The following is a 23,699-nucleotide window of genomic DNA, read 5'->3' as shown; positions in this document are numbered from 1 at the left end:
AACTATGGAACCAGAATAAAACCCTTCAGCCAAACCCCCTTAAAACCAATATTCTTAGCCTGGACCTTCCACCATGCAACCAACCTCTCAATCCCATCAAATACAGGCCAATTTATTTGAAAACAGCCATAGAATTTCTGCCATAGAGAAATCGCAAAAGAACACTCATAGAAAAAAATGGTTTTTGGATTCCTCTGCTTTACCACACAAGACACATTGCGAGGGAACTATGACCCCTCGCTTTTTAGCATTGTCCTCCATGGGCAATTTATTTTTCATCATCCTCCATCCAAAAACTGATTGCCTAGGCTAGAGTTGAGATTTCCAAATCAAGGAAAACCAACCCACCTTAGGCGACTCCCGTCTCACCTTCTCTCAAGCTGATTTAATGGTAAACACTTCAGATGAGGTTAAACCCCAGTGACACGCATCTTCCAAATCTGAAATTACAATATTTTTTGCTTGCACAAAAATATTAGCAATCAAATTAGACTCCACTTGGGGAAAATTCCACTCACCATGAGAAATTAAATTAGCAACCTTTGTGTGCGTCGAATCAAATAGACCCGATTGAAGCCCTGAAAGCTCTTCAATAGATTTATTTTCCAACTCGTTATCCCTCCAAAAATTGATCTTTCCACCACTCCCAACAGTCCACTGCTCTTGAGACTCAACCCATCTCCAAACCTTCTTAAGACCCGGCCATACCGATGAGGATAATTGACCTGTTTTTAGCAACCCATCTAACTTGAGGAAATGAGCACGAAAGAAATTGCTCATTAAAGAATTTTCATGCTTTATTTGCCATGTTAATTTGGCCAAACAGGAAAAATTCACATCGTGCAGCCTTCTAATGCCTAGACCGCCCTCCCTAACAGGTTTACAAAACTCTTCCCACTTCACCACTATTTTCTTCACTGTTTCCAAGTCTCCTGACCATATGAAATTGTGCATCCACTTTTCCACCATTTTGATAGAACTATCTGGCCACCAGTATATCCAAAATTGTGGATAGGGATACTAGAGATCACTGATCTCACTAGTTACACCCTACTAGCCATTGAGAGAAGCCTCCCCTTCCAACCCGAGGGCCTTTTCTTGATTTTATCCATCAGTGGAAGCAAATGATCCTTCCTTACTCTCCCCTTGAATAACTCCAACCCAAATATTTTGTAGGGAGCCTCGTAAACTGAATACCTAGGTATTCACTTATATATTGCTTCCTGTGAGGAGCCACAGTCCCAAAGAAAAGGTTACTTTTTTTTAGATTAAATTTTTGGCCTGAGAAAGCCTAATGTTTAACTAGAAAAGCATGGAGATTTTTCACATACTTACCTGAGGCATTCATAAAGATAAAAATATCGTTTGCAAATAATAGGTGAGAAGGAGTATACACACCTCTCGGCCCTGGAAGAGGCTTTATCAGCCCGTCCTGCACCAAACTCCTTAGACCTCTGCATAGCACTTCCTCCGCTAGAATAAACATTATGGGAGATAAAGGGTCACCCTGCCGTAACCCTCGACCAACCTCAAAAAAACCCACTGGCCCACCGTTCACCAAAACTGGTATTCTGGATGAAATCAAAAGGTGATGAATCCAAGAAATCCACACTGAAGAAAAGCCAAACTTTTCCAATGTAGCAAAAAAAAAATCCCACACCAATTAAACGTATGCCTTCTGAACATCCAGCTTTAGACCCATGCCACCACCTCTGACCATGGCATGCATCAGATTTGATAATTCAGACGCTAAACTGATGTTGGCTAAAATAATCTTCCCCTTCTGGAAGGCCCCCTGTTCTTCAGATATCAGTCTAGGGAGTAAAGAAATAATTCTTGAAGACATAATGTTTGTTAAAACTTTACAATAGAAATTTCCCATACATACAGGCTTAAACCTATCTCGAGAGGAGGCACCCTCCACTTTAGGAATTAGGGAAATGAAACAATTATTAATCCCTTTAGGCAACTTCCCAATCATAAATAAATTCTTCACAGCTTTTCAAAAATCACCTTCTATTATTTCCCAGTAACTCCTGAAAAAACTACCTGGGAAACCATCAAGACTTCGCGAGCTAGCATGGTCCAACTCCCAAATAGCCTTTTTAATTTCTTCCCTTCCTAGAATAGCCTCCAAACCTTCCACATCCTCCGCCACCAACTGATGCGGTTGCACGATAGACTTAGAAAAAAAAATATATCTTTTGATTTGATTTTCTATTGTTTTAGAAATAATTTCTTTTTAAATTAGCTAGCTTCTAATTTTAGAATAGTTTCCTTTCAAGTAGTTTCCATTAATTGTTTGATTTTTTTCCTTTATATTGAATATGTAAACGATGGAGAAGTTCAGTTTTTAGATTTGATGAATGGAAACTTGGTTGAAAATTTCTTTGGTTTTGGAACCATGGTTGCCGACCCCTTTTTTCTCCCTCTCTGAAATCTTCTAATCTCTTCTTTTCCCTCTCCTATTTTCCTCTTTAGTTCTTCTTCTTCATCTCTATTACTTTCTCCTTTATTTCTTTTTTTTTTTCTCAACTGTTGGATACTGTTCATCGTCTTTGCTGGGCGGTGATACCTAACACAGAACAAGAGCTTGTTGCATCCTTGTTCTGTACCGGTTGACTCTGAAATTTTGGTCGAAGGTTCCTACCTTGAAGGCGATTCAAACCCTAGAGGATCACTTCCAAAGTCCTTCTCTATGGTGGGTTACAAGACTGGTTTCAGGTCTGAACCCCAGGCTGCCGCAAGGTCCTTTTTTCAGGTTCCTCCCGCAGCCTTCCAACCTGCAGATTCCAAGGTTAGTTTTGTGGGTTTGTTAGAGCACCTCCTTGGGAATCCTCGCTTGAATTTTCAGAGAAAACCAAGACCTGCTGAGGAACTTCTATTGATTTGAAGTTGTCCAACCTTTCCGCCCCTGTTTTGGATCCTAGGAAGAAGATAACACAATCGTGAGTTGCCCCTTTTCTGTCTTTTAATTCTGTTTTACCATTATACCCTATTTTTTTGTCTCTAATTCTTTCATATCCCTTGTTTCTATTTCACTTCCTATCGTAGCCCCTTCAAATCACTTTTAATTTCTTTTACGTCCCCTCTTCCAAATAGGTCAATAATAAACTGTTTATTTACATAACAGCCACTGGTTTGTTTAAATTAAATTATTTGTTGATTGTGGGCCCATAAGTGATCCGACTCCCTCGGATCCGCATCACCAACACCCTTGGAATACAATTCAACAGATCATAATGAACTGAGATAGGAGAAGCTTCATGAAACTTTTGAAAAAAATCAGACACATAAGAAGCGATTCCCTGATGATCAGAGATCCATGAACCGTCTTCCTTTTTGAGAGTGGAAATCTGGTTTTTTTCCCTCCTCAGCTTCACTGACAGATGAAAGAACTTAGAATTACAATCACCATTTTTCATCCACCTCAGTTTAGCTTTCTCAAACCAAAGTTTTTCTTGCATCTGAGTAGCCTTCAGTAACACTGTCTTTGCATCAACTTCTGTACTAAATAATTCATCTGACATTCCCGCCATCTCTATCTCATCTTGCACCTTCTGAAGCTCCAGTTTAGCCTTCTCTACCTCTAAATTCAAATTGGGAAAAGTTGCCTTCGCCCACACCTTTAACATCTCTTTGACCCGCTTTAACTTCTGAGCAAGAACAAAAACGGGGTCACCCCCTACATGACCAGCCGAAGCCTCCTTTAACTTCTGAGCAAGAACAAAAATGGGGTCACCCCCTACATGATCAGCCCAAGCTTCAATGGAGTGCCCCATCATTTAACTGCTTCAAGCTGAATATTGATGGTTTTTCACTTGGTAATCTAGGGTGTTCAGGGGCTGGGGGAATTATTAAAGCTGCAAATGGGACTAGTTTAGTCGCTTATGCTTTCTATAAAGGTGTGGGGACAAATTTCATGACAGAGTTTGCAGCTTTTTTCCATGGACTGAAGTGTGTAGCTGCGAAAGAAATTAAAAATCTGATAATAGAGTGCGATTCTCAAGCTGTAGTCATCTGTGTTCAGAAGCAAGCCATTCCCTAGTGTTTTAAGCAAATGTGGTGGCACTGCAAAGGTTACCTAGATAAAATCACATGGAGCATTGGTCATTGCTATGTGGAAGTCAACACAGTGGTAGACAGACTAGCTAAACATGCAGCAGCAACTCAAAGTTCTAATACTTGGAGTTCTTTGCCTTCTTTTATTTTGTCTGATCTGGGTATGGATTTGCAGTATAGACCTTGCTATAGATTCTTATAATTTCCTTGCTTTAGATCTCTATTTTTGCTGATGGTTATGCCGAAGGTAAAACTATTTTCTAAAGACTCTAGATTTCTATTTTACCTTCGAAGCTCTGTTTTGCTAATGGCCATGCCAAAAGTGAAGCCACGCCGAAGGTGAAGTAGGGTTTTGAAGTGGGTATGTATATCTCATTCTTTCATTATATTAATACAATTGCTGACTTTTAGCAAAAAAAATACACGCATATTTCTAACAATCACTATACAATGGAGATTCCACTTCACTGGCCTTCACCATGTGAGAAGGCACACACGTGAGTGGAGAATCTAGATTACGTAGGTTATCTTACATTCTTACTCAAGAAAATACATATTGAAGAAAATTTACTATTATTTTTTTTGGTACAAGTAGAATATTTTACATTCTTACTCCAGAAAATACATATTGAAAGCTTAACTTACGGATTGTATGGCAGATGACTTTCTTAACGGAAATTTATATAAACTCAAAGCATAACATTACGTAGGATTCACAACCAGAAGTGAGGCGCGTGAGAGAAAATTCAGATTAAGGGCGCGTGCTAGCGGCAGTACTCCAAGAACCACCTGGCCCACCAGGACTTCCATCACCCCCGGAACCGGCAGTTAAACGCTTCCGCAGAACCAAAAACTCTGTGACCAGATTTGGTTTGGTGAGATAATGTCGAAATCCAGTGCCAGGTCGAGCAGATGAAGCCGGAGAAGATGCAAGACAGGTTGATAAAACAATGAAAGTGACAAAATAAAAACGACTGAGAGTGGCCATTGGGTGGCAAATTAAAGCATGATTAGCCAACGGCCAGAGCTCTCTTACACGGTCAGAAAGAAGACCATTTATAATTCTTGGAAATGTCATTCGTCGTCTTCACGTGGTTTGTCAAGTAAATGCGAAGTCTTTGACCCTAGGATGGTGCATGAACCTTACTCTATGGGAAAATAACGATCACCATAGCCACGATAAATCGGTTAATAAATAGGGGTGTCAAAACTTAGTCCGAATAAATAATTGATAAAAAAAATCTGAACTAAATCGAATCGATTCCTATTGATCAGGTTTTGGATTGAGATATGATGGAACAATTAAAAATTAAACCAAAACCCAATCAAATGAAACCAATAAAAAAAAAATTGATTATGAGATTATGAATAGATTAATTGATTATCCACTGATTTCAGTATTAGCGAGAAGATTTTTTTATTGTAAGAAATTGTTACAAATCAATGAATATGTGGTTATGAATAAGGAAATTAATTTGTAAAATATAACGATTCTTCCATTGATCACCTTGTTTATTATACAAAATAAGTTAGACAATTAAATAAATGATTCCATAGTTTGATTAATTTTGTGATTTCAATATTTGTTAGCTTCTTAGTAATTAGTAGTTATCTATTGGTTTCAGTATTACTTATCTTTTCCTTACAGTGATAAACAATGATTTCTCTACAAACTCTATTTATCTATTGATTTCAATATCTTAATCAATTTGTTTACTACTTTGACTTCGGGACGATGATATAAAGTGTTTTTACCGAACAATTCCTCACTATACAGGTTATAAATGTAGGATTTCATTGTGTTTTAAGCCCAAAAACAAACCGATCTAACCCGGTATTAACACGAAATTGAAAAAATGAAACAAACAGAAACCGTACCCAGACCAAAACCAAGGACTTTGATCCCTATGAAAACTAAATATGTATTCTCAAACATTTTCACTAAGGAAGAACACAAATGGAGCCACATATCTCTCTCTCTCTCTCTTTTGAAAATAAAGGCCTTTTCTTTCTGTTGAATCAAGTAATAAATGCACATATCTATGGACTTGTTTGATGCCTTGAAATACTAATTTCAATATTTGTCACTATAAGTAAGAAAAATCCACTTGCATGGACCCATATATCACTCTCGCTCTGAGATTTTCTTTCAAGAAACAAAGATTTGCCTAAGGTGGATTCTCAGTGCGAAATAGTGTAATATTTCTTTTTACTGATGGCAATGCCGAAGGTGAAACTTAAGATCCATTGGCTTCTTTTGTATTGGTTACCTAAGAATGCCTATACATTAATTCTGTATTTTCTATATTAGTTAAAATACTTTTGTTAATATTTAAAAAAAAAAAAAAAAAACGATCTCATGGAAGCAAAGGTAGTCTCAATGCCTATCACCAAGTGGGAACATATTATCTATCGAGGAAACTAAGACTTCAATCAATATTAGTATATTCCAAGTGACTGTCATAGTGCATTTATGCATGCATGAATAATATCGGAAGATCCCAAAGCTTTAAACTCTTTCCCAGAAATAAGTGTATTTTCTAAATCCATGCTTCTTTTGATGGAGTAGATGTGTATTCGAATTGACAATTAATAAAGCTGCATTTCCTAAATCCATGCTTCATAAAATATTTTATGAGCGTTGAAGAAAATTAATATATTAAATTGCTCCCATTGCCAAGAGACCAAAAATCATTGCTGTTCAGAAACTCCAAAATAAGTTTTAACATTGTTATAGAAGATGATGTCCTCTAATCGTTGCTGCATCCCAGCTGTAATCAAAACTTGAATCATTTGGTCTCATAACCCACACAATTGATCATCGTGAACGCTACTTGAAAACTACATCGCAATGAATTGAAAATTTTACAGAGAAAATAATTATTGATGTTTCTTACTGATCTAGAAATTATACATGTTAGTTTGAGGAGGATGACCCAACGGAGCATAGTGGATGTTTCCACTGCCCCTAACTATAATCTTTATCAGCTCTATTGGGAAAATCGGTGGACCCTTAATTACGAAAGTTTTTATTTTAAGATTTGAAAACTTCATTTCACTCTCCTTTAATATCAATTGCAATCAAACAGAGGTGCAGACAATATACATTTATGACTACAACTAAAATTTCTCTATGAGATAACTATTGATTGCGGTTTGAGTGATTGTCACATAGCAAGAATAATCCACAGAAGAAAAACTCAGGGAAGAAAAGTCTATCAAAGAAGCAAACAAAGACTTTAAAAACCCCTTGGCACATAAATAAATATATTTTTCAGTGGCTGTCACTGAATGAGGGTCATCGACGCCTCCATTGATGGAAATAAGGGTGCTCTAACAGACAATAGCTAGGAAAGAGCAATTAATGGGAAAAACAAGGACTTTGATCCCTTGAAAACTAAGTGTGGATTCTCAAACATTGTCCCTAAGTAAGTATGGACCACATTTATCTTTTATTTATTTAATTTTTTTTTTATCAAAACTGAATTACCTTTTTTTTTTTTAGGTAGAAATGGACTATTTTATTTATTTATTTATTATTATTATTTCTTTTTTAGAAATGGAAAACTAAGATCTTGAATCAAATACCAAATGCACTTGTTTGATCCCTTGAAAACAGTGTACTCTCAATTTTTATCACTATAAATAAGAAAACTCTGCTTACATGGAACAACATATCTCCCTTATTCCGTCAAGATAAAAAGACTTTGACATCTTAGAAACCAAACAAGTGTCAATGTCATCACCAAGTAGTAACGCATTTTCTATCGTAGAAAGTAATTCACAAACAACAACTTGTTTGATCCCTTGAAAACACGTTGGCTTGACTTAAAAGCCTGGAAAAACGCGTTGGCTTGACTTTAAACACCAAATGGCTCTCTCTCTCTCTCTCTCTCTCTCTCTCAATTTGTTGACTTTGACATCGATTGAGGAATGGAAAATAATGGGACAAACAACAATTTGGAGATTAATCCTGAATGAAATAAGTGTAGTAGACTTGGGTTTCGATCACTTTTAAAAAATGATAGGACATGGTATCGGCATTGATCGACTGCATTGGTAAATTATTTATTTTATTATTATTATTATTTTTTTTAACAAGTAACACCTCAAAACCTACCTAATTTTATGGTTTAGGTTTAAGGGAAAACCTCAATTACACCCAATCATACCTAACCCATGTAACAAATCAGCTGTAAGAGACAAATTTATCCTTGATTTTCTTCAAATATTGAATTTGAATTTTTTTCTGGTTGACCTCTTGTTAGTTCTGCTTCTCTTATACAATATTGGCATGGTAAGAGATTAATTGATGACTAGTGACATCGATACGGATTCGATAGTGATACCTCAAGCCATCATAATAGAGATCACCTGTATTGGGTGATCTATATTGGTTTGACAAGTCTTCGGTCTTGATACCTTACCAATACCATATCGATTGAATGATATGAATCAAGGGTAAAACCGTCAAACATTTCTAAAACAAGGGTATTCTTATTCAATATAGATAATCCAACATCAATCCATTCGGATACCATATCTATTTTAGGGATAATCGATACAGATTCCAATAATTTTCACTAAAACCATGAAAATGTAAGAATAACAGGGAAGAAAAGTCTACGAAGAAAATTAGAGAAGTGATTTTATTTTCTTTTAGTAAAAGAAGTCTTCGAACCAGACACAACGTTGAAAAGTGTAGTGTATTCTCGGTGATTTATCATTGAGCAAAAGTCTCTCTCTCTCTCTTTCGTTTGCAACATTCCACATTTCTCTCTCACGGAATAAAAACAAAGACTTTTGAATTCCCACAAACAAAAATGGTCTTTTTTCCTCCTTAAAACAAAAGTCTTCTCAGTTCCTGCAATCCGGTGAGAACGCTTTTTTTTTTTTTTTTTTTTTTTTTTTTTTAAACAGGGAGAAGAATTTTGAATAGTAATTAAAGGAGAAATGTTTTCTGTCCAAAAGTGTCCCCTGCTCCACTCTACGCTCAAACACAAGGGGTGTGAAATAACCATCGCAGCCCTCCTCATTGATGCCTAAGAAAACATTCTCATTGGTGGAGACATTGGCACATAAGTCATGCTCTCTGACAGAAAATATTTACCATTAAATTCAATGTAATTCAGGCTCAAAAGTAAGTGATTTTTCAATTGTTGTCACTAGCAAGAACCATCAGCACCTCTATGAACTGTAATTTAACTGATATGAATAAGAAGTTAGTGGGACAAACAACTATGAAAAAAAAAATCCAAAAAGGCAATGTGGCCTCAGTGCCCAAATATAGAGGGAGCAAATTGATTGCCCTACCCCTCATGAAAGTTAGGTAGAAATCGTGCTCCTATTGATGCATCCACAAAAACTTCCATTGCTCAGGGGCCATGTAGCCTTTCAGGAATCCTTTCCCCATACTTATGTGTGTGTGTGTATGTAAATAGTATATTTTGCTGAGAGCATGGCCTAAGTCAATGTTCTCATGTCTCTCTCTCCTTCACTCCTATGAAATTACATATTTACCTTTTATTGAGGGAGGAGAGAGCTAGACATAGGGATCACTGACATAGACTATGGATAGAGAATACTTTAAACGTTTGCTCTCCTCAAATGCCAAAGATGGTTCTCCAATGAGGTTTTGACATTTTCCTTTCTCCTCTGCTGATGGTATTGCCGAAGGTGGGCGGAGTTGGGAAACGTATTTCATCTGATATTTGTATCCGTCTGGGAATGTCTAGACAATAATCCTATACTCTATTTTTTTTTTTAATACACACTTGCTGACTTTTAGCAATATATATATATATATATATATATGAGCCAGAGAATGCTATCGTCTTGACATAGGTATATACTAGCACACAGGCTAATGGGAGGACATGCAGAAGATTCTTCGGCACGAGGACAGCACAATCTTTCAACACCTGTTGCATCAAAGCATAGACACATGCAAACTGATAGCATTCTTCCTTCTTATATATAAATATGTCTCAATCTATCATTTGACCTAAGATGAGAAAGAATAGTATAAGGAAACGCAAGCAAATAGTAGTCTTGAATCACGGTGGTATGACTGTATGAGTATGCGTAATGAGTTTTTTTTGGTAAAGATTTTCTTACTTAACAACTGAGCTGAGATTGTAGCTACGGACAATCTGGTAATTCTCTGCAAATTTTAAATGCATTTTACAGAAAACCACGTAGGCTGGCGACATCATTTTCGTACTATAAATCTCCCATTACTCTTCATCACTGAAGGCAACCACAAACATGGCTTTATGCAACCCAACTGTGCTGGAATCCCTCTCCTTCAATCTCTTATCCTTTCTGTTCCTCACTTTGCTCCTTGCTTCTTCCTACTCCTACGCCTTGAATTCCATCAGCACTAGCCCCGTAGACCAAGCTGATGCTCTCCTCAAATGGAAAGCTACTCCCAACAACCAAACCCAATCTGTTCTCCATTCATGGATGCTACTTGGTTCTAATGCCACCAATTCCTCTCTGCGATCTGACTCATGGTGCGGTTGGATTGGCATTGCTTGCAATCAAAGGGGAAGCATCACTGAAATCAACTTACCAAGTATGGGCTTGCAAGGTATGGTTGAGAACTTCCCCTTTCCCTCATTTTCTACTCTTACGAGTCTGAATGTCACTAATAATTCATTTCTTGGCACTGTTCCATCCAACATTGCTAACCTTTCTGTTATCAACTACCTTGATCTGTCCACGAATCAGTTCTCTGGCTTAGTTCCATCTGAAATCTGCTTACTTACCAGTCTTAAAATCTTGCATCTTGATCAGAATAATTTCAGTGGATCCATACCTTACAGAATGGGAAGATTGAAAGACCTTACTATTCTGACCATGTACTCCAACAACCTTTCTGGTTTCATACCTGAATCTCTAGGTAATTTGAGCTATCTGCATGAGCTCTCTTTGTACCAAAACAATCTCATTGGTTCAATCCCTACATCAATAGGCAAGTTGAGAGAACTGTACATTCTATACCTCTACCGAAATCAACTTTCAGGTCCCATTCCCCAGGAATTAGGAAATTTGACACAGCTCAGGTCGTTAAGCCTGGAAAATAATAATCTGATTGGTTCCATCCCTCAAGAAATAGGAAATTTGAAGTCACTTACTGACCTATACTTGCCTAAGAACAATTTCAATGGTTCAATCCCTGCCTCTTTAGGTAATTTGAGAAACCTAACCACTTTATCCCTCTATCAGAATCAACTCTCTGGTAGGATTCCTTTAGAAATAGGTAATTTGACAAGTCTGACTGACCTAGATTTGCCCCTCAATAATCTAACCGGATGCATCCCTACCACTTTGGGAAACCTAAAGAAGCTCACCAATTTGAACCTACTGAAAAATCAACTTTCTGGATCAATCCCTGAAGAAATAGGAAATCTTACCAATTTGGCTAACCTGCAATTGGGAGATAACCATTTCTCAGGTAGTCTCCCACAAGGCCTATGCATGAGTGGATCACTTGAAAACTTCACTGCATTCAACAACCATATCATAGGTCTTATTCCAAAGGGCTTCAAAAATTGCACAGGCTTGTTTAGAGTTCGACTTGACAATAACCAAATTGGTGCAAACTTATCAGAAGACTTTGGGGTTTATGAAAATTTGAATTACATTGATTTGAGCAATAATCAAATGCATGGTGAACTTTCATCAACCTGGGGCCAATGCCAAAACCTTCAAGCTCTAAAGATGGCTGGGAATAATATTACTGGGAAGATACCTCGGGAGCTTGGGTTGTTTAGTCAACTGCATACTCTTGACCTTTCTTCAAATTACCTGGTGGGAGAAATTCCTAAGGAATTCGGTGAGTTGACATCTTTACTAAATCTGAGTCTGAGTGGCAACCAACTTTCTGGCAGTTTACCATTAGAAGTTGGAAGGCTATATAGCCTGACAAATCTTGACTTGTCAACAAACGGTTTGAGCGGACAAATACCAAAAGAAATAGGGAACTGCTCCAACTTATTATATCTGGATTTAAGCAACAACAATTTGAATGGAAGCATTCCCCCTCAAATTGGCAATCTGGTTTACCTTCAAATTCTATTGGATCTTAGTCAAAACAAGCTCAGTGGAGAGATACTGTCGCAGTTTAAAAATTTAGGAAACTTGGAAAAGTTAAATCTCTCCCACAATCAACTCTCAGGTTCCATTTTTTCTGCATTCGATGGAATGTCTAGCTTGACATCCATTGATATATCTTACAATGAGTTTGTGGGTCCACTTCCGAACAACAAAGCCTTCCAAAATGCTACAATAGAAGCTTTAAGAAACAACACAGCACTGTGTGGCAATGCAAGTGGTATGCAACCTTGCAAATCCCCCTGGTCGAAAGGAGAAAATGGGAAATCAGACCACAAAATCCTGATTGCTGTCTTGGTTCCATTATTAGGTGTGCTATTTCTTCTGTTTGCTTTTGTCATAGCTAATGCTGTCCACCGAAGGGTACGAATCATTGAGACAAAGCAAAGAACGACAGCCCATGCTACGGATTTATTTTCAATATGGAATTATGATGGAAGAATAGTATATCAAGAAATTATTGAAGCAACTGAGGATTTTGATGCTAAATATTGCACTGGGACGGGAGGATATGGAAGTGTATACATGGCAAGGCTGTCAACAGATCATGTAGTAGCTGTCAAAAAGCCTCACCAACCATTACAAGATGAGTGTGAGAATGCCAACATACAAACATTCAGAAATGTGATTTGTGCGTTTGACCAAATTGCGGCACAGAAACATCGTGAAGCTCTATGGTTTTTGTTCATCTGCACAACACTCTTTTTTAGTTTGAGTATTTTGAGAGAGGAAGTTTGGCTAAGATCCTCAACAATAGTGAGCTTGCTTCGAAATGAATTGGACAAGAAGGGTTAATGTCATTAAAGGTGTGGCGAATGCTTTGTCTTACATGCACCATGATTGCTCACCACCGATCATTCACCGCGACATATCGAGTAACAATGTTTTGCTGGATGAAGAATATGAGGCATGTGTGTCTGACTTCGGCACTGCTAGACTTCTAAAGCCCGATTCATCGGATTGGACTTCTCAAGCGGGGACTTGTGGATATGTTGCTCCAGGTAATAGGATTCACCATTGTTGAGGCAGTGCTTGCATGAAATATTTTATTTCAATATCTTAGAACTAATTCTTCATTTTTTTCTATTCAATATTATTACTTGGTGGGACTTTATAATTGATCAGATTTCATCCATCAAGACATTTTTATCATTAGTTTGGAATAATTTTTTCACTATCATAATCTTCAAAATTGAGTAAGTCCCAATAACATAAATTTTGAATTTAATTGATACTTTCCTTAATTAATGAGTTAGTTACTATTGGATTTTAAGTTTTAGAAATCTAATTAAAGGATTTTTTTTTTATTATTATTATTATTATTTTTTTTTTTGCCTTCTAGAGCTTTCCTACACAATGAAGGTTACCCGAAAATGTGACGTTTATAGCTTTGGGGTATTAACACTAGAAGTGCTGATGGGAAGGCATCCAAGTGAACTCATCTCTATGCTACTATCATCATCGTACTCAGTATTGCCATCACCAAAGCAAAAGATGCTATTGAAAAATGAGTTGGACAAACGGCTCTCCCCTCCCACGATGGACACACTTGAAGAACTCTTGTCTATGATGAAGCTGGCAATCTCATGTTTAGACACTAATCCACAATCTCGGCCAGACATGCACTACGTGTCTAAGAAAGTAGAAACTACCATCTTGAAGCCATCTTTTTCCTTGCAATATGATTCGTGCTGATGATATTTCAAAAAAGAAATCAGGTTCCATGGTAAGTAAAGAATTTATGCTTGTTTGATGATTTTCTTGATTTCCTCTGGTTAGCTTAATGATTTATGTTAATCTGCCTTGTACTGTGGGTATTGGGTGCGCCTTACCATTTCTTCGGGACTGTCTGCTCATGCACGATGGAATTGTCCGATTGTAGCCCAATGCACTGCTTCAATGGCTTGATATGACAGACAACCAGCTCTTCAACTTTGGGTGAGACCCCCACCCTTGGCCTTGAACTAAACTGTCTGAACTGGTAGCTTATTAGGAGCGCTTGAGGTTATACCCAATAATGCAAGGAAGGGAGATTCAAGGCTTCACGGCAGTAAAGGTGCTTATTGGCACAAATACTATTTACAAAGCCCTTAGCGCTTTGACCCGATTGCTGAATATTCTTTTCTGAAGGGCATTTTCAGACATTCTATCAAGTGTTATGGGCCTCTCATAGGTCGGGAAGCAAACTCTATGGCTGATTTTTTGTCGAAATCAGCTACTTGTTTTGAAGTGTCAATTCCGGTTTCTACTTGGCCAGCTCTGGTGCAGATGGAATTAGATATGGATGCATCTGGCCGTCCAAGGTCCAGATTTACCTAGGATATTTTCTAGTATTTTTGCTTGGTGGAGTTGGGTAGCTATCTAATTCTACTGATGGCAATGCTGTAGGTGGAATTAGTTCATCTCCTTCTCTCCCTATTGTGAGGGTAGGGTTCTTTGCTCTCCCTCAATTGATGTATTATATTTGTTCTATTGTCTTTTTCCATTTTTCATATACATGAATTTTTAGCCAAAAAAAAGGGTTAGAGGCGTTGTCAAGTCCCGAGAAGGTTGAAGACTTCATAGCTCATTTCAAGAGGGCTAGGCACAGGTGCCTGTTGGTCTTGCCATCCTTTCCTATGTTAGGCTCTTTTTTTTTTTTTATTATTTTTTTATTTTAATAAATGATGAGAATTGAGATTCCTAAAATGATTAATTAGGACCTAAAAAATGAATTATTGTAATCCAATTAATCCAAAAAATTTGGTCATTATTAATTAATTTTTTTGGCTAAAAGTTAGCAAAGGTATATCATTAAAATTGGGGAAAAGAGATATAATACAGAAAAAAACCATTAGATTGTTCCTCCACCATCGGCATGACCATCAGCAGAGGGAGCAATCCAATCAAAGGAAAATTACATAAATCGAAATCTGGGCCTTTGTTGGAAATCCCAGCTTAAATCATAGTTAACAAACTGAGGAGCTGCGTTCCAGATTTTTGAACTTCTCGTTTATGCTCCTTGCTTTGCTAATTTATCCGCTACTGAATTGACCTCTTTGTAACAATGAGAGATTCCCCATGAGATGTTGTCCAATTATTTGTTGGAAGACCACCATTTTTGTTCAAAGCACCATGGAATCAATTGGTTTCTTACATAACCCACCACAGCTTCAGAATCACTTTTGATCAATAACTTATCCATACACTTTTTCATTGCTATTTGAAGACCGAGAAAGAAAGCAGAGAACTCTGCAATATAATTTGTTCCTATGCCTTCATAATATGCAAAGCTTACCAACAGAGTGCCATCCTCATTTCTCATCACTTCCACCTGCCCCTAAGCATCTTGGGTTACCAAGAGAACAACCATCAATGTTTAGCTTATAGTAACCTAGAGGGAGTAAATTCCAAAAAATTTCCATGATATGTTTTGGAGGGAGCGTCACTGTTGCCACCTTCAACTTTTTAGAGAGAAGAAGGTCAGCAATTGACATAACATGCATTGCATTCTGAGTTGAGAATTCCTAAAGATCTCGAAGAATCGCTTCCATTGCAAAAGTGGATGTTCTATGATGATTTTCAAAGATTCTTCGATTTCTCTCTGTCCAAATGTGATAAGGAATTAGAATATAGAGTGGCTCCCAAATCTTACCATGATTTAACTTTTCTCTTCCACCATGAAAATAGCTCCTCTATTGAAGGGAATCCAGTCCATCTTTGAGAGAAATGGCCCAGTATGGTCACACAAATTCGAGTGGCATATTCACATTTTAGGAATAAATGATGAAAAGATTCCTCGTTATTGCAGCATAAACAACATCTTCGTGCCAAATGGATCGAACTTCTAGTTATTTTATCATCAGTTGGTAAACCTCCACGGACTAATCTATCCGAATATTGAGAAGCGTGGGAGGATAACTTTCATCCAAACTAGGCGGTACCAGCCTATTTCTTCCTTTTTAACTCTCAAACTTTCCCATGCTGCTAACACAGAGAAGTTTTCCGACTCACTCAGCATCCATACTCTTCTATCCGTTACCTCAACCGAAGGTAAGGGAAAGGAAATTATGCGAGAAACAATATTTTGCAGAACAGGAGAAGTGACCTCTAGGAGAACCCATTGTGCATCCACCATGAAATCAGAGACCGTAGCAGTCAATTTATGAGGGAGAGAGTCTCTGCTAATTCTTCAAATAGAATTTGATTGCCTAACCATCAGTCGTATAAAAAATTAATTGATTTCCCATCTCCAACAATTTATTTTTTAGAGTGGCACACAAAATCCCACACTTTGCATAAACTAGACACGATAGATGAAGAATTATGTTAAGTTTGTCTCGAATTCTTGACCCGTTTTGAAGATTGACTTGATCCGACATATTTTGGTGGCGACCCGAATGGGAATTTTTCTGAGATCTGTGATGGAAGCAGAGGGGTTGGGCCGATAGGCCCCAGCCCGGAACCTATCACTGATCTCATATGGGGGTGTTTGACCGGATCGATCGCGACCCAATGGGTCGACCCATGTTTTTGGAGTATATATAATGTACTATTACTTGTTGAGAAAGTCATTGCATTCTAGGGTTTTCACGAAGCTAGGGTTTCAGGGCGAGTTCTTCCTCACCGCTGCTAGGGTGTAATCTCTCTTCTGCATAGTGAATCATCTTCTTCTTCGCCCGAGGATGTAACACACCACCCTGGTGTGTGAACCTCGTTAAATCTCTGTGTCATACGGATCTATTGTCTCCCTTTATTCGTGTTTCTTGGTGTTTGATCTAACAAACTGGTATCAGAGTCCTTGGTTACTTCGATCCATGGATTCAACGAAATACGATATTGATAGGTTTAACGGCAACATCAGTTTTAGTTTATGGCAGGTTCGAATGATGGCTGTTCTCACGCAGCAGGGTTTGAAGAAAACCCTATTTGGGAAGGCGAAGAAACCTACAACTATGTCTGATGATGATTGGAGCGATTTGGATGATAAAGCCCTTTCAGCTATTCAGTTGTGTCTTTCGAATGATGTTCTACAGGAAGTTCTCTCAGAGAAAATGGCTGCAGAGTTATGGGTGAAGTTAGAGAACCTCTACCTCACCAAATCCCTCACCAATAGGTTGAGATTGAAGCAACAACTGTATACCCTTCATATGGGCGAAGGTACTTCTATTAAATCCCATATATCTGAGTTCAATTCTATTGTTACTGATTTGAAAAGGATAGATATTAAAATAGACGATGAAGATTTGGCCCTATTATTGTTATGTTCTCTGCCTCCATCTTATAAGCACTTTAGGGATACCATGATTTATGGTAGAGAGACAATCTCTATTGAGGATGTCAAAACGAATCTGCAAAGCAAGCAGAAGATTGATGATGAGTTGACAACTACCAATAAATCTGATGGTGTTGGTTTGGTAGCTAGAGGGAGAACGAATGAAAGGGGTTCATATGGTGATAAAAAGAAGGCTAGATCAAAATCTAAGCACAAGAATTTAACCTGTAATTACTGTAAGAAAAATGGGCATATTAAATCTGAATGCTATAAGCTTTTAAATAAGCAGAAGGCAGGTGGTGGTGCTCAAAATCAACAGAAAAGAGATGATTCTACAGAAGCCAGTATTGCTGAAGATGAGAGTGAGTCTGATATGCTTTTGGTGACTGATGATAAAGTTAGATCACAGGATGAATGGATTCTTGACTCTGGTTGTTCCTACCATATGTGTCCCAATCGTGAATGGTTCTCCACATACGAATCAGTTCGAGGTGGAGTTGTGTTGATGGGAAATAATGCTTCTTGTAAGACTATTGGAATGGGAACGATCAATATCAAGATGTATGATGGCATTGTCAGAACCTTGTCCAATGTCAGGCATGTCCCTGATTTGAAGAAGAATCTCATCAGTTTAGGCACTCTTGATTCAAATGGGTGCAAGTATACAGCTGAAGGTGGAGTCATGAAGGTCAGTAAGGGAGTTCTCTTATTGATGAAAGGAATCAAGGTTGGCAGTTTGTATGTGTTGCAGGGTACTACAGTCACTGGGTCTGTTGCAGCAGCTTCATCATCTATGTCTAAATCAGATGTCACAAATTTATGGCACATGAGGTTAGGCCATATGAGTGAAAGAGCGATGGCATCATTAAGTAAAAGGAGCTTGTTGTGTGGTCAGAGTACAGGAGCAATGGAGTTCTGTGAGCATTGTGTGTTTGGGAAGCAGAAAAGAGTTAGTTTCAATACTGCTATTCACAGGACCAAGGGAACTTTGGACTACATTCATTCAGACCTATGGGGGCCCTCTAGGGTTGCTTCAAAGGGGGCTGGTGCAAGATACTTGCTTACTTTCATTGACGATTTCTCTAGGAAGGTTTGGGTCTATTTCTTGAAGCACAAAAATAAAGTATTTGTCACTTTCAAACAGTGGAAGAATTTGCTTGAGAAGCAGACCGGGAAACAAATTAAAAGGTTGAGAACCGATAATGGCCTAGAGTTTTGTGAAGGTGACTTTAATGAATTCTGCAAAAATGAAGGTATTGCAAGACACCATACAGTTGTTAAAACACCCCAGCAGAATGGAGTGGCGGAGCGTATGAATAGAACCTTGTTAGAAAAGGCAAGGTGTATGTTATCAAATGCAGGATTGGGCAAGGAGTTCTGGGCAGAAGCAGTTAACACAGCAACCTTGTTAGTGAATCGATCTCCTTGCACAGCTATTGAGTGCAAGACTCCAGAAGAAGTTTGGTCAGGTAAACCTGCAGACTACTCAAATTTAAAAGTATTTGGATGTCCTGCTTATGCACATGTAAATGAAGGGAAGTTGGAACCTAGGGCTAAGAAATGCATTTTTCTTGGGTATGGATCTGGAGTGAAAGGATACAGGTTGTGGTGTTCTGATCCAAAGTCTCCAAAATTTCTTATTAGCAGAGATGTTACTTTTGATGAATCTGCTATGTTGCATCCTAGGAAAGAAGTTCCTATTCATTGTGATGAAGGTCAAGAAAAATCTAGAGAGAAGGTGGAGTTTGAAATTGGTGGTTCATCTTCAAACAAAGCACAATCTACTTTAGTCCAGTTGCCTACTTTTACTGAAGGAGATGATGCTCAAGTGAATTAAGAAGAAGAGCGGTACAACATTGCCAAGGATAGACCAAGGAGGAATATTAGACAACCACAAAAGTATGGGCATGCTGAATTTGTTGCTTATGCATTGTCTGTTGCAGATACAATTGAAAATAATGAGCCTGCAACATATTCTGAAGCTGTTGCTTCAATTGATTCTACAAAATGGTTGATTGCCATGAATGAGGAGATAGAATCTCTTCATAAAAATCAGACTGGGAGCTTCTGAAGCCGAGAACAGGGAAGAAAATTGTTGGTTGCAAATGGGTCTTCAAGAAGAAGGAATCTGCCTCAGGTGTTGAAGATGCTAGGTACAAGGCACGTTTGGTTGCAAAGGGCTACAGTCAGGTACAAGGAATTGATTTTAATGATGTTTTCTCACCTGTTGTTAAGCATAGTTCTATTCGTGTCTTACTTGCTTTAGTTGTTATGCATGATTTGGAGTTGGAGCAACTTGATGTGAAAACAACATTCTTGCATGGTGAACTAAAAGAACAGATTTATATGCATCAACCTGAAGGGTTTGTTATTGAAGATAAGGAGGACCATGTATGCTTGTTGAAGAAGTCCCTATATAGTTTAAAACAGTCTCCTTGACAGTGGTATAAAAGGTTTGATTCAGTTATGGCTAGTTTTGGATACTCCAGGTGTCAATATGACTGTTGTGTTTATTTCAGAAAGCTCTCTGATGGGTCATTCATATATTTGTTGCTTTATGTTGATGATATGTTGATTGCAGCAACAGATAGGAATGAGGTCAATAGGTTGAAGGAACAATTAAGTTCTGAATTTGAGATGAAAGATTTGGGGGCAACAAGGAAGATCCTTGGTATGGAGATCAAGAGGGATAGAAAAGCAGGGAAGCTGTGGCTATCTCAACAAAAGTACACTGAGAAGGTATTGAATCGTTTTGGCATGAAAGATGTCAAACCTGTAACTACTCCTCTTGCATCTCATTTTAGACTTTCAACTGCTCTATCACCTAAGACAGATGAAGAGGTGGAGTACATGTCACGTGTTCCATACTCTAGTGCAGTTGGCTCCATTATGTATGCTATGGTTTGCACTCGTCCTAACATTTCACAAACTGTCAGCGTGGTGAGCAGATATTTGTCATGTCTACGTAAATCTCATTGGGAAGCAGTGAAGTGGATACTTAGGTACTTGAAAGGGACCTCTGGTGTTTGTTTGGAGTTTGGGAGGAATGGTAATAGTTTATCTGGTTATGTTGATTCAGATTATGCAGGTGATCTTGACAAAAGAAGGTCACTCACAGGCTATGTATTTACTCTTGGAGGAAGTACGGTTAGTTGGAAAACTACTTTACAAGCTACAGTTGCATTATCTACCACTGAAGCAGAGTATATGGCAATGACTGAGGCAACTAAAAAAGCTATTTGGCTTAAAGGTTTGTTGGGAGAACTCAGCATGGATCATGGGGTGACTGTTGTCCATTGTGATAGCCAAAGTGCTATTCACTTGACTAAAGATTCAATGTATCATGAGAGGACAAAGCACATTGATGTTCAGTATCATTTCATAAAAGAGATAATTGCTCAAGGTAATATTCAAGTGTTGAAGATTGGTACTAAAGACAATCCAGCTGATATGTTGACTAAGCCTTTATGTGTTGGTAAGTTCGAGCATTGCTTGAACTTACTTGGTGTTTGTTGTATTTGAGTTCAGACCTTTGGAAGGCTATTGGAGAAGATGGAGATATTAGCTATTTGTTTATCTATTGGAGGAGAATTCAAGGCAAGGTGGAGATTTGTTAAGTCTGTCTCAAATACTTGACCCGTTTTGAAGATTGACCCGATCCGACATATTTTGGTGGCGACCCGAATGGGAATTTTTCTGAGATCTGTGATGGAAGCAGAGGGGTTGGGCCGACCGACCACAACCCGATGGGTCGACCCACGTTTTTGGAGTATATATAATGTACTGTTACTTGTTGAGAAAGTCATTGTATTCTAGGATTTTCACGAAGCTAGGGTTTCAGGGCGAGTTCTTCCTCACCGCTGCTAGGGTGTAATCTCTCTTTTGCATAGTGAATCATCTTCTTCTTCGCCTGAGGACGTAGCACACCACCCTGGTGTGTAAACCTCGTTAAATCTCTGTGTCGTACGGATCTATTGTCTCCCTTTATTCGTGTTTCTTGGTGTTTGATCTAACAAATTAATATTTCTTTTCAACGATCCATCCGCAGCTAGAAGATGACCTCGAAGAAAAGAGGCAAAAGAAGACTTCTCTGATTTAATGTACCAACAAAACTTTGCCAACATAGCCACATTTATTTCTTTGAGGTGCTGAATGCCTACACCGCCTTCCCGCTTGGGCTTGCAGAGCTTACTCCACTTTACAGTTACTCTCTTAAAGGAGTTAGCATACCCACTCCAGCTGAAGTTTCAAATCCAATTTTTCATTTGCACTATTAGAAAGGATGGCCATGAATAAACTGAAAAATTATGCAATGGCATACTACTCACCATCGTCTTCACCAACTCCACAAAACACCCGAGAAAACAAAATAACAACCAGAAATCCCAGATAGGCCAACCCACCTTCGGCATGCCATCAACAGGGTTCCTTTTAATCTTGAATTTGATGCCTTTGGGGTTGGCATTAGGGCTGTCTTATCCCAGAATGGACACCCAATAGCTTTCTTCAGCAAAAAACTATCTCCCAAGATGCAACAAGCGTCGACATATGTTGGCGAGATATATGCCATCACGGAGTCCGTTTCCAAATGGCTCCAATACCTACTTGGTCGGAAATTCTTCATTCGCACGGACCAACGGAGTCTCAAGGACTTAACGGTGCAAACAATCCAAATGCTCGAGCAGCAACATTGGCTTTATAAACTTCTGGGCTTCGTATTTGAGATTTCTTATAAGCCGGGCAAGGAGAATGTTGTTGTCGATGCTCTCTCTCCGTCCTCAGCTGAATTCTTGGGATTTTCTATCCTCACCTTTGAATTCCTTCCTCTGTTACGGTTTAAAGTTGCTACCAGTTCCGAACTCGAGGCCATTTGTTTGGGATTAGCGGTTGATCCAACAACATATATTGAATATTCACTCAAGGATGGGCTCCTATATTTCCAACACCATTTGGTTGTGGTGGGTGATTCCCCCCTTCGTGAATCCTTTTTACAGGAATTTCACGCCTCTCCCACAAGGAGCCGTGCGGGGTTTCTTCGCACTTTCTATCGGATTGCAGCTAATTTTTATTGGAAGGGCATGCGCTCGGATGTCAAGAAATTTGTCTCCCATTGCCTAGTTTTCCAACAGCTTAAGCCTCAACCACCTCTTCAGCTGGGCTTTTACAACCTCTCCCAATTCCAACTCAGGTTTGGGAGGATATTACAATGGATTTCATCACAAGGCTCCCTCCTTCGGTCGGCAAGATAGCAATAATGGTCATCGTTGCTCAATTGACCAAATATGCACACTTTTGTGCATTACCAAAAGCATTCACAAGCCATCGGGTTGCTGAAATTTTTGCCTCCGAGATTGCCAAGCTCCATAGACTTCCTCACACGATAGTCAGCGACGGCAACCCTCTATTTAACAACGCTTTTTGGAGAGACTTATTCAAGCTACAAGGGACTACACTTGTAATGGGTAGGGCATACCATCCCCAAACGGATGGTCAATCTGAGGCTTTAAACCGTTGCCTAGAAATGTACTTGTGTAGCTTCGTTCATGACGAACCCACCCAATGGGTTAAGTACTTGCATTGGGCTGAATACTAGTACAACTTTTCCTTTCATACAACAGCAGGCATGACACCATTTCAGGAAGTGTATGGCCGAGCCCCTCCAACTATTTCATGGTACCTCCCAGGTTCCACCCCCACTGAGGCAGTCGATCAGGAACTCCATAGCAGGGATGCTATCTTGCATCAGCTCAAAACAAACCTTACTCGTGTAGAAACGTAACCTAAAATGATGCGAAGATAATAGAAAAACAGAACAAACAATGCACATAGATTTACGAGGTTCGACAAGGTTGACTATGTCTCTGGTGAGATGAGATCCTGCTTCACTGTCAATGGAGAATAGGGTTATAGCGCTCGTCCCTCACACCTCTCAGTATTGCTTGTATTATAGAGAAAGAAACCTCGCTACAAATATATAGCGAAAAACCCTAATCCAAAAAGTATACAATTGCCCTCAAATAAAAAATTCGAGCGGGGGGGCTACGCCCCACTACACCCCTGCTATGCAGGTTGGCCTCATGACCCCTTGCAATCCCCACGGCTTACTAACCGGCTAGCGGAACTACCATCCTGCCTATTGAGGTGCTACACCAGTATTCCCTGGATTAAACTTTGACAGAATACAAGACATCGTACACCAACAATTTCCACCTTGGCTTGAATTCTGTCAAGCCTCCTATAAAGATAACCTATAGATGTCTTCATC

The 23,699-nt window shown here is 38.7% G+C and overlaps 2 protein-coding genes across 2 annotated transcripts; both read left to right on the top strand.

The window, feature by feature from the left end:
* The first annotated feature begins 10,329 nt into the window (after positions 1–10,329).
* LOC122063596 (MDIS1-interacting receptor like kinase 2-like) lies at positions 10,330–12,956 on the top strand. Its single transcript, XM_042627324.1, has 2 exons — positions 10,330–12,804; positions 12,891–12,956. Exons 1-2 carry the CDS (start codon positions 10,330–10,332, stop codon positions 12,954–12,956), a joined length of 2,541 nt encoding a protein of 846 aa, XP_042483258.1.
* On the top strand, positions 12,953–13,875 carry LOC122063514 (MDIS1-interacting receptor like kinase 2-like). The gene is made up of 2 exons (XM_042627239.1): positions 12,953–13,181; positions 13,523–13,875. The coding sequence occupies exons 1-2, from the start codon at positions 12,953–12,955 to the stop codon at positions 13,873–13,875; spliced, it is 582 nt and encodes a 193-aa protein (XP_042483173.1).
* The last annotated feature ends 9,824 nt before the right edge of the window (positions 13,876–23,699 follow it).

The sequence above is a fragment of the Macadamia integrifolia genome, chromosome 1 (genome assembly GCF_013358625.1).
Source record: "Macadamia integrifolia cultivar HAES 741 chromosome 1, SCU_Mint_v3, whole genome shotgun sequence".
In the NCBI taxonomy this organism is placed as follows: domain Eukaryota; kingdom Viridiplantae; phylum Streptophyta; class Magnoliopsida; order Proteales; family Proteaceae; genus Macadamia; species Macadamia integrifolia.
This window is presented reverse-complemented; position numbering and strand designations above follow the sequence as displayed.